The 12,810-nt window shown below is 32.5% G+C and overlaps 1 protein-coding gene across 3 annotated transcripts in view; it reads right to left on the bottom strand.

The window, feature by feature from the left end:
• The window catches only part of LOC136409657 (zwei Ig domain protein zig-8-like), a 251,925-nt gene that overhangs the window by 37,282 nt on the left and 201,833 nt on the right, over positions 1-12,810 (bottom strand). For all 3 annotated transcript variants that reach the window (XM_066391323.1, XM_066391322.1, XM_066391324.1), the window contains one exon: positions 8,021-8,175. In XM_066391323.1, coding sequence (XP_066247420.1) covers positions 8,021-8,175 — 155 coding nt within the window. The remainder of the gene's footprint in view (positions 1-8,020; positions 8,176-12,810) is intronic.

Raw genomic sequence — 12,810 nt, 5'->3', positions numbered from 1 at the left:
GATTAAGTAGGTAGTAATTTTTTTCGTTAGGAGGGTGTAATTTTTCTAACCAAACTTCTTATAGAACACACCTACCTGTAGTAAATTACACAAGTTTATAATTTATGTATCTCTAGTTTTGAATACACATAAAGTTTGGATACTTTAAATAGGAAATCAATCCGCTAACGATCTTTTACTGTATTTTAACACGATATTGACGCCCATAATATTTTTGTAAACTGCCTAGATCGTAGTTTAGACACGTTTATGTTTTGTCTCTACATATTTTCTCTCGTAAAACAAATATAAACATTAAATAACGTGTCATGTTTGTTTTCACCAATATAATAACTTTTGCCGTTCATGATATAGTGCATGGGTGGATACATTCAAATTAATTTTATATTTATGTGAGGGACTTGTTCAAGCCATATTGTTGAGTAATGACTTTTGTCGTATATTTTAATAATAGCCTACGCCTTCGGTTTGCAAAGCAAACGTGAATATTTTAAAGTTTATACGTTATAGAAATATATGGTTGCAAGTTTGGGACGGATACGTGAAAGCAAAACACAAAAGTTCCCCTCGCGACACGTATTTAAAACAGGAATTAAAGAATAAAACTCAAAGTTTGTCCCAGATAAGTTGAACGATGTTATTAACTTTCTTTAGCTCATTGCATTCGTTCTATCTCTAGCACTTAAACTAAATCTCGCTGAAGGGATGGAGAATGATCCACTTTTTCCTGAAAATGTGTGGCCCAAATATCAAGGGGATCTGAGAGCAGGCTATTTTATCTACCTTTAAGAATAGCGGTGATAAAATTGAAACAAATAGACTTAATAAAGGAGGCTATTTGAAGTTTGACCTGTAAGGACTAAATTTAATTTTCTACCAGGACAAAAAGAGTTTCCTATTTTGAAAGATGTTCTTTTCTGTCGAAGAGCTTCCGATAAAGGAGAGTATTTATAGGTCGTAGAAAGATTATCCCTGGTGATAAACCATCGCAATTTAGAGGCATTTTAGCAATTTGAGCTGCGGACATTCGTGATTTGTGACATTTCCTTGTAGTAACAGCAGTGAGTGCACAGTTCGATAACATCGCGATCTGACGGGATTGGAAATTTATTTCGCTAGGCATGTTATTTATTACTTATGCACGTCCATATACCAATTAATTTGTCATAAAATGATATTAAAAAACACAGTGATTTAATTAAGGTTGTCTGACAAGACCCTCGTATCTCTCTTAATCGGTCTAAATGAGTAATTAACATCAACAATAGGACCTGATCCCTGTACCCAAAAATATCTGTGAGGGTTTTGCCTTGCTGACCAAGTAAGATCAATCATTTTTGGACCCGGCGTTTAGTTAATTTTTGAGTGGTGAAAAATTATCTAAAGTATAACAAACATTGTCATTTTCGGTTAGTGAGCCATAGCACAAATTTTCCTAAAAAGATAAATATGTGATTTACGACCAATGTTGAACTATTAACCTAGTAAAACTTTATGAATATATGGTAATTTGACAAACACAGTTCAGTTCGGCTGAATTTATATTGGAGATATATCGTCACGGTCACCCTATCCTGTAAGAATTATTATGTTTATGCGAACATGCAAATATATATTCGCATCTCTAGCCGTATAACAAAAGGGCAAAGCATTTTATCATTTCGTACAGTTATATCTCTGCCGCACTTACCATCGGCAAACTCGTGTAACACGTTCTTTTATAATTTATTTTACTTAAATCCCACCGGTTGCAAATCTGATTTATATCCCCCAGCTACAGACAGTTTAGAAAATACTCGACAACAACCTAAATTTTATATCCCTCTGGCCGATCTAACGAGAACATTTCCCCTTCAAGAATCTTGCTATCTTGTAAATATTTAGGGGACCTACATAATTAGTCATTACATTACTCTCTTTCTACACAGGGTGACTCATTGAAAACTTCACACTTATCATTGTGCTAACGACTTAATTCCGCGAAACCCGTGGATTTTGTTGTTTTGCAAAGAATAAATTTTGTTAATAAACTCGCAGCCTTCATCACCCTGTGAATAAAATCAATATTGTGCTTTAATGTTATTAATAATAAATTCAAAGCTTTGTACAGTTGCATACCTGTAACCATTTGGCCAGCAAACAAAATATGAGGGGCTTTAACTCTGATGTTAGTTATTAAGCTTAACGCTTCAAAAACTACTCTTAGTTAATAATTATCTACAAAGTAAGAAATTGGTATACTAAAAAACATATTATTTCTTAGAAAACTAAATATATTTGGAGTTGATTGATGTTTTATCCCCATTGAAACATTAATTATATTACTAACTATAATAAAAACTATAATAGTCCAAATTTGGGAAAACTAAAATCAAGGGTAATTTCTAAGTATTGTAGCCTGACTCATATCAACCGCAATGTTGATATGTTTACGTTTATCTCGAGTAATCTCTAATGATTGTAGCCTAAAATTATTAAACAGTATGTCGATATTAAGTAAGAACAATTGGCTTGAACTCATATATGAAAACAATGGAAATAATAATTGATGAAGTACGAAATCAATTATAAAACGAATCCTACTGCCCCGATTGTTTTTCCCTGCCCTGTAAATGAATGAAATTAATTGCTGTAATGACTAATTTTGAATACAAAAGGGTAATTTTGGTTTGATATTTCTGCTAAATTTAGTATTATCAATAAGCGTGAACTTTATTAAATGTAATTTAATTTATAAGCCGTCATCGGTGATCCGTCCAAATAATTACGATCAATAAAATCACCTTTTTCCAATTAATAACTAATCCGACAAAAAATTAAGCTATTCCAGAAGATGGATCTCCAGTTCGGCAGGACGAGGAAATTTTGTGGTTTAAGCATGTTCCAGATAATGCCTATAGAGTTTGATATATTCCCTGTAATTTTCGGGGAACTCTAATAGTTTGCACCCGTCTAATTTCTATTACAATAATAGCGGGGACTATAGATAAATTAGCACGTTCAAGTCGCTGGTTTGGGTCAATTCCTATTCAAAATGCATACGTTGAGCGTATACGAAGCGTCCGTGAAATTTGCAAATAAAATTGTATTTTTCTTCATTGTCCAGTAAGGGCCATGAATTTTTCATATGTCATTAGTGTGTATGTCTGGCATATATGTTATTTGACTGAAATCGTTTTATTCACAGAATAAGTAATGCTTTTTCAATAAAAAGCTTCAATGTCGCTTTCATTTTATAAATCAAGGAAATTGTTCAGGTCTCTTATCTGTCAAGGCTTCTAAGCGATATTGCTGTATCAATTTATATGTTTTGTGATTTATTTATGTATCGATGACATATTTGCCCTATACCTATTTGATCTACATGTATTTGTATATATCATAATATTTTTGCGTCTACACACATTGTTGACTTTCAAGCACAGAGAAAAATGATATTTTGTTCTTTCAAAAATTTGTTTTAAAACATTCACCTGGCATGTAAAAACATCGATTTTCGTCAACAGCATTAAAAACGAATTAGTAATAAACGGTGCGGATTTCTTTTCGGGCTAATGATCATTTTACAGGGTGCAGTCTAGCAAAAGCTTTAATTATTCCAATTAAACATGTGTTTTGTGATATTTTATTCAACACTTGTTTTATTTTGGATTTATTAATATGAAATTTTGTATGCTACATGATTCCTGGCTATTATGAGGCTTAATTACTCTCTCTTTTGCTATATCCATATTTTTAATTAGGGAAGCTCATAATGACTATTGAATGACCACTTCGATGCCATTTTATCACACGTTTCGAAATAAAATGAGAATGAAATCTGTCAAATTAATTTTTAAGTCTCAGCCATTAATTTATCTGATAATAAATTAATTATCATCCATTAAAGGCGACAAATTTTCGATATTCTGCTAGCATTATAAAGTGATAATTAAGTGCTTCACAAAAATCCTGTAATTATACCCTTGCGTTTGTTGCCAATTAGGCCCCCTAGTTAAAAGACGGGGGTCTTTTGATTTGTCATTCCGCTAATCTTAAATTAAGCGCAAATTATAAAATCGACACTTTAAACTTGATATAACAAAAGGTTTAATCGCTCATTCCGAATATTTAAAGGCAGTGATACATGTTATTAACGTCAACATTGTCTCAAGTCATCCCATTGTATAAACTTTCCTTTATTTGCGCTTCCTTAATGCCATTATTGTTTTCGACTTCTTTGTTTTCTTTTATCCTCTAGGAAATTAAAATTTAATAAAATAAATGTATATTCTGGCTTTGACGAGTTCAAAGAAAACAACGAAGTTATTTCCGAGAACCTTTATCGGAACGATATTTTTTAACATAATAATAATCAATCGTTTGTATGTAAATCAGAACTTTCACAAAGAGAATTGGAATTTCGACGTTAGTGTTCACACCAAGAATTTAATGCTTAATGCATCTCGGTAACGGTTAGAGACACCTAGAGGAAAACACGCTTGTATGCAATTAGTATAAATAATTATATGCGAGTAATCGTGTGAGGATATAAGATAAAGCATGCAAGGAATTGATAAAGCTCTAAAATCGGGTCGGAAACATAAAAGGCTGGGGGTAGAGATAATGGTGGAAACAAAAAGCACCGGCACTTGACCATAAAGATGGCGCCCGTGTAGGCTAACAGCATACAAATGATGTAATAGAGATTAGCTGGCCAATAGATTTTAGTTTGCCGAGTGGTCAGCTTTAAAAGAGATACTTCGCGTGGGATTTTGACTCACGCTCAACTAAACCTCTATTAACGTCTAGATAAATTTTCAAATATGAACACCCCATTTTGTTGCGTACGTGCCTCGTTTTCCTTCCGCATATCGATTTAGGCCTGCAGCCATAATTAATACGTTGACTATAGGAATTCGGTAAAATTTTACCCAAGTTTGGAACTTGATCAAGCTGCGTATTACGTATTTAATAGGTATCCCACTAGAAACTGTGAAACGCTTAATCAGAGCACCCTCCGAGCTCCCCTACCCGTATTATTATTGATACGAGCACTTCACGTAACCTCTCCAATCGATAATAGCAATTGTCTCTCGTAATGAACCTTCCTATTTTCAGAAAATATGTAATTTTAAAGGAAAATGTAAAGTCATTAAAGAGTTTTGCAAAGTGTCTCTTGACTGTAACATTGGCCACAGCTTCTGTTCAATAAAAATTCAAGCAGTTATGACTTTTTTATTATTCATCGCAAAGGTCCTTTGGGGTGGATGTTATGAATTTTCATTCCATATGCTTTTCTTTTACTGTCTATTTGAATTCATTTATTCTACAATACCTTCGTAGCCGGCTTTATTGAAAATTTTCTAGATAGAAGTCATTAATCATTTTCCGTTGCCTGTCTTCCTATTAGAATTAATGCGTTTTACTCAAATATTATTAAAGAAAAATACATTCTTTTTTAAAACTCACTTAAATCATTCAAATTTCGTATCGTTAATATGTCGACCTTTTCCGACTAAATGGATTGATGTTAATCCACCTTAAAAGTTTTGTAAAATATCATAAACAAAATGTTTATTAGTACTGGAAACATTTCATAATGTTTGGGAAAACCATGGCATAGACTGGAAATGGTCTAATTATTTCCCTTGTTCATTCCTAACAAGCACTCTTATATTAAAAATCCCATTTTCGTCACTGTTCTCTTCGAGGTACAAAAAGTTTCTTTATTAAATTTTATTTTAATTTGCATATTACAAACAGCCCATCTTTAGCTACATGCCTTACCCTCGGGTGGAGCGTTTTTCAAGAGGGCGCAATTTGGCCACAAATCGCGATAAGCGTTTTAAAGGAAATTCAATTTGGAGATAGCACAGCATTTAGAATTTTAAAACATTATACTTTTTGGTGCTTATTTCGGATTAGTAACGTAATCCAGACAAGAGGTCGGTAATTCCTGCATATGGAGAATTTTCTTTAATTCATTTTAGATTTTGGATTTAGACCCAAAAGTTGTAAAATTTTCTGCCTAATGAGACCTTCATATTAAATTTTATTCGTACTAGATAGTTTGCCTAGTCAGAACTAGACCCGGGTTCAAAATTTGCAGGGAAGGTACCTACTTTTCGACAGTTCATAGTTCGAACGTCGATATCTCATCAAATTAGTTTGGGAAGCCACTTTGCTATCTATGTATTTTTAGATTTTTGAAAGCGGCGAAAATTGATATTTCCTCAAGCAGCATTTTAAAGGGTACAGGGCTACAGTGGAGGTATTTAGGGTATATTGTAGGAATCAATCAATGGATTTAAGCGAAAAACAACTCGAACATTTTTACAGTTACGTGTAGTACAGAATGATGCGTTTTCGATATATTTATAGGGTCTAGGCAAAATAATAGTAGATAAATGAAGTCTTCTCATATATTTTTGAGTCCGATTTTTTACAGAAATTTTATAGTGTGGTTATTTCATCACTAATTTCATTCGTTTTCGATATTCACATTATTTTTGAAAAATCTTCCATTGGATCATGGCGCCGCTTCTTAGCTATTATAGCCTAGATGTGATGGGAAAATATCTATAAATAAAAAAATTTGGAGCACACTACTGAATTGTAACCTAAAATCTTTAAAATATTTGATAGTTATATTAATGTGTATTGAATGTTGATAGTAATCGAAAAGTCGTGGTCATTTTGGTTTTGTATATATGGGGTGTTTTTAAAAACTCTGCAACAAAATATCAAAAATTAAAAATGGATTCTGATAGAGTTTTTACCGTAGATTGAGATTTTTTTAATGGAGCACCTTATGTTATTAGATATTTTGAATTATGTCTTCAGTAACTTAATAATAAAAATAAATAATTTTTTCTTTGCTTTTTTTTTTAAATGCATCTAGAATACGATCCAAAATATCTAATAATATATAGAGTGTCTCGTTAGAGTTAGAGAAAAAAAATACAGATGAGACACAAAATGCAGAATATTTAAAAACAATTTGTATAAATGAAGGGGGGATTTTCTATCATTGTGAAACTTCGTTCCACGGAAATTGAGTACAAGGTTACGAAAAACATATATCCCTAATTTCAACAATAACTGGGACCTCCCAAAGACAATGACCTCTTACATTAACGCAAATAATCATTGCATTATTAAAAAAAAGTATTAAATCATATAAGTATATGCGTCTTCATCATACATATTAGTTTGTATATAACATTTTCTTCAAAATCAAAGAATTTCCACTACCAGTAAACATTTTCCCCACTTCTCTATGGCACCTTACATAAGACTATTTGCCCATGACCTTCTGATGAGTGCCAAGAAGCCCGAAACCGGTAATGGTTTGGCCTGAGATTCTACGTCTACATCAACATGATGAGTGTCGTTACAATGAAGTGAAATCTGTGATAATCATGAGTGATTGGACGAAAATCTTTAACACGAACTATTCCCTCAAAACAACATTGGGGAAAAAAGTGTGGTTCAATGGCGTTAGGGATATTAACCTTCGAAGTAGTTATTTCTGTTTTTCTTTTTTTACTCATTATCATATGGACGGAGCCAATACCCGAATGTCAAATAAAGCTTTTTTCAAATTAAGGAGATATTTAAGTCTAAATAAAATTATGAAACCGATTTGGACATGATTATTTGATCTGGGTGAAAGACATTTAATTGCATGCTCTTCTAAATAAATTATCACAAAAGTATTATAGTTTACTATTTTTGCCAAAGAGTAATACGATAGAAAAGGAAAAGTGTGTTGATGTTTACAGTAATTGTTCGTTCTAAAAAAATAATTATATGAAATATAAAATGTAAGGTAAACCCCAACATAATACTTTTTCAAAGTCCAAAGATGATTTAATTTGTTACAGACAAATCCTTTAATTTTTATTTTGTTTGGAATATTAATATGTTTTGGCTTTTCTAATTGTTCTCGTTTAAAGTATCTGCCTGGCATATGAATGGAGTAAGTTATTTGATAATAAATTAAAGTGAACTGTGGAATAGCCAGGATGAAACTTACCGCTCGGTCTCCGAGATTTCTGACCCTGCAATGCAAATGGGCCGTTTGTCCAACGGTGGTTGTGTATTCTCTCTTTGTCGAGTTATCAAAATATGGCTGAGAGAAGGGTTGGTCCCAGTAAGGGACGACGTGTTCGGAAACGCCCTCAGCCCGGTCTGAAACAAAAAGTGCCCTTTTGAATGACCGCGCTGCGCTCTATTTATTGCTCAGTATATTTGGCAAAAATGTTTAATTGCAGTACTAAATAGGCCGAGGCCCGGCTTGACAATTAAATTTAGATTGTGGGGAAAGGGAAATTAATTTTCAATTTCGAGAATTTTGATCACCACGTTCCATGATATTAAACGCTTGGAGCTTATTTCGGAGAAGGAATTGGATACAGTGCGAGACCCAGATAATGAGTTATCTTGGCTTGACCACAAACATGCTTATATGAAGCATGCCTCTCGATACAGTGGCGACAACGTCACTCAATTACACCACCGAATTTGGGTTACAAGTTTTACATTACATCAAATGGAGGCATCAATGCGTAAGACACAATCAATAAATTTAATTATCGGACAACCGGTAAGTGACGGCCTGCAATTTCGTCGGTTTTGATCTGGGGATTTTGGTCGCTTGTTAATGGTAAATGTACAATCGTCGCGATGTACAATTAATTAAGGGGATTAAAGTTGGTTTTCGTGGACCACTCCCTGGCCGTTTTTATTGCGCCCTTATTAGCTGACTGAAACAAATAGGCGAAAAGGCGGAACACGCCATTTTTGAGCAGATTTACTTAATTATTACCGCTATGAATTCTTTCTGAAACAAATACATAAATATTTAATGCGCGCTACGGATGAGAAGGAGAGACGAAGAAATAAAGGTGAGTTCGTTCCGTAACAAAAAACATATCGCAAAGGGCCCTTGCGATATAGAACATTCGAAACGGGTCATCTGAAATCTGTCAAGTTTTTCAATGATTCTTTGCCAATCTGGATGTTATCCCATAAAGATCGTGACTAAAAACCAAACTATCTCAAGCTCCTGGGTTCGGTATGTTAGGACGCGTCTTTGCAAAAATCGCAATTTAATATTTTATTGGGGTTTTGAAATGCTCGCACTTGATTAAATTAAAAATGCATCTTAAGTAACTAAAAGAGCAATAAGATGGAGTGTGGTAATTGCTAGATTAATTCGAGTGAGGATCTTTATTTAAGGACATAACAACTAATGAGGCAACTTCGTGGTGATACACTTAGCGAACTTTGTTGTAAATTGCTTTAATTTCCTAATGCACTGATCCGTTGTCACGGAAAGGAGCTACAAAAATAACAAGTTAAAGGAACGGAAAATAATATCGCTAGCAGGAATCCAATAAGAACATCTTCACCAAACCTTTTTTGCCAAATCAGAAGAGCCGTTGAAGAAAACACTTAAACGATATTTCTTTGACATTTTCAGGGGAATTCTTTGATGTTAAGAACTCGATCGAGTGTTATTGAGCAATCCCGCAACTTTCATTACTGTTTATGAAATTCGAGTTTTACCATATTGTCGCGATATAAAGTTCGGGATTTTTAACGCGCCGAGTCTTCTCGATTCCCCAAGCACGTCGTTAATCAAATTTTAATATCCCACGGGACGAAAACTAATTAATGAATTAAAAATCTTCATCAATTCTTATTTCCTAAACTTTGTTTTCTCCAATGAAGTTTTATTAATGTTTGCCAAGATAGAACCTTGATCTTAGAGTGTCACCCTCTAATACGATTCCTTCCCATTTCTTCTCTGAAAGTTTAATAAAAATAACAAGCCATTTGATAATATTAGCGGAATAAATTCCTATAGTATATTAAAATTTCCGCCAAATTACTTCCATTGAACCCCCAAATTTTTCAACTCAAGTTATTTTCATAAATCGCGGAGAAATAAAAAAGATAAAAAGACCACAAGATCACAAAGCCGTCCAGCTATTAACGAATAAAATATAAGGGCATATGTAGCTGGTTTTTTAAAACTCCCTATCTCGATACACACTTCAAAATTAATTATTGTTGTGTCTCGCTTAAAAACACTAAAACCCGCATTAATGTTAGTCAAACCACATATCGCATAATCCCCTAAATATATTGCGGTGCATTACAACCGGGGATATTATGTTGAATTTATTATGTAGTTCGTTAAAAAAACGCAAGTAAGTTGCCTTAATGCCTTTAAACATATGCGAACGATAAATGGATTTTTTAATGTTCGTTCTATTATAATATAATAATTCGAGCGATGTCGCAATCACATTAAACTGTTGGTCAAAAGAAACGTCTTAAATAAAGCTTTGAAATGATGTTTTAAATACCAATGCTTCAGTTTTTTTTTAGTTTTCTTGAAAATTTATAGCTTGGGTATCATGTTTGAACTTGAATATATACAGCGTTATTCACACAACCCGTTCATTAAAAGTTTACTAGAATCTAAAAGTGATACGAATTTGAAAATTTGGAGTTAAGTTAAGTTCGACATATACTATTTTTTTAAAATATTTTCAACTTACTATCACTTCCGGTTTAACCGAAAATAGCTGTAACTAGCTTATTTCAAATGGAACCCCCAGTATATTATTTTATTTTTAGATTCTATATAATATTTTAGGTACATTTTCTGTATAATATTCTATACTTAGTTCTTGCCGTTTTTGAGATATTTGACCTTGAATTAAAAACGTACCTCTGTAATGACCAATTTTAAAATTGCATATCTCCGCAGTTATTAAAGACATAATCTCCATATTTTGCAGAATGTCAATACATAGTCTTAGATTCACACTTTCACTATTTATATGGCTTAGTATTATACAGGGTGTCCAAAATTCAGCTCCTAACATTTACATTTTTGAAGTTGCAAAAGTCGGTTTTTTTTAATGGGACACCCTATAACTTTAAGCAGTATCAAGTAGAAAATGTAATTCTCTATCGAACTGTATTAGGGTTACCTATACTTATTCCAAACCATTTTCAAAATAATTAAGTTTATGTGAAACTGATAGTACATATTCATTTTGGTAAATTTTTATTCTTCGCGTAGTTGGTCATGAAAAAGAAATAATGACAGTTATTACTTGCGTTGTACGTTTTTGTTTTTTGGTGGCTGTTAGTAGCAAAATTAAAGTGAAACTTTGAATCAAAATTGAGTAAATCCTAAAATATTATGTAGAATCTAAAAATAAAATAATATACTGGGGGTTCCATTTGAAATAAGCAACTTACAGCTATTTCCGGTTAAACTGGTGTGACAGCACAGGAAGTGACAGCAAGTTGAAAATATTTTAAAAAAAGTAGTATATGTCGAACTTAACTTAACTCCAAATTTTCAAATTCGTATCACTTTTAGATCCTAGTAAACTTCTAATGAACGGATTGGGTGAATAACCCTGTATACGTGCATATGTAATAAACTTCATTTTCAGAGAAAAAGTTATCGATCATTTGGAATTTCTACCTTTTTGAAAAAACCACTCACATCTGTACATAAATATTATAATTATTCATAATATGCAAAGGAAAGTAAGGAAAAAATAACATTTGAAAATTGTAAGAGAATGGTTGACCGGAAAAGGAAGTACCTTGTTTGTCTTATAAGACAAAAAGGATTCAGAATAGTATTCCGTTCTGGAACCTCTTTGAATTCCATTTAAATTGCGTTTCCATCTTGTTTGAATTTGTTGAAGTTTTTCAGTTATTTTTGCCACATGTGTGCATTCGTATAATAGTTAGTTGGCTTCCCTATCTTTCCAATTAGTCTTACTGCAATCTGTTCTATTATTTGTATGTATTGTTTTTTTTTCTGTTGTATTTGTCCTCAACATCTGTCCCTAGTCTAACAATGGTCTGCATATACGCTTGTATATTTTTATTGCAGATTTTTGATGCCTTTACCTTTATATACGTCAACCATTGAAAATATTTTATTTTGGCATTCGAAGTTCATTCAATTTTTAAAATAGACCACTGTGCCAGACGCTATCAAATCCCTTATTACTGTCCATAAATAGAATTGTTGATTTTCTACAAAGTGAGCCATAAATTTTACTCTACTTGAGGATTGTCGATATTCTAAACCGTCAATAAACACTAAAGGCTTAAAGGGTTGAACAAATTCTATAATATAAAATCTGTAGGTGGCATGAAATGAAGAAAAAAATTGCTCTTCATAAATGCTAAAATTGCAAAACACTAATATTTTACGATATTATTGTTACAGATATAACGATATAACTTCATATTTTTAAAAGATGCTAACCTGAACAACCAAAGTTTTTGATACTTTCATTTGAAACAACACTTTATTCTATAGATAGATATAGAATGAAGAGTTTTAAGATATTTGAGATAGCACGAATTAAAAAAAAGCTTTTCTCTGTAATTAACTTTAACCATAAAAGTTCAACTAAACCGTCAAAAGTAACGAAAATATATTAAAAAATATCAAATTAAATGATAAAACTGCTCGCCTACATGCCGACAACCTGAGGATTAAAAAAAACAGATGCTTATTAAATAACAGCTGCGAATTGCAATATTCGAAAAGTGTAAATTCCTTTCAAACATTCTAAAGGGTTGAAAATTTTGCAAAAGTTCAAGAAAAATCCTCAGAATTCCTTAGATTGTCAACAGTATTGTCACGACTATAAATGAAGAATATTTTAGGTCGAGAATTTCCTATAGTATGGATCTAAACTTCGACTTTCCAGAATCTCAAAATTCTTTTCATTTTTGTAAGTGTTTAAAATTCATTTTTCAAGAAATGTA

Source organism: Euwallacea similis, chromosome 6, assembly GCF_039881205.1.
Source record: "Euwallacea similis isolate ESF13 chromosome 6, ESF131.1, whole genome shotgun sequence".
Lineage (NCBI taxonomy): Eukaryota > Metazoa > Arthropoda > Insecta > Coleoptera > Curculionidae > Euwallacea > Euwallacea similis.
The sequence above is the reverse complement of the archived record's forward strand: the minus strand, read 5'-3'. Positions and strand labels throughout refer to the sequence as shown.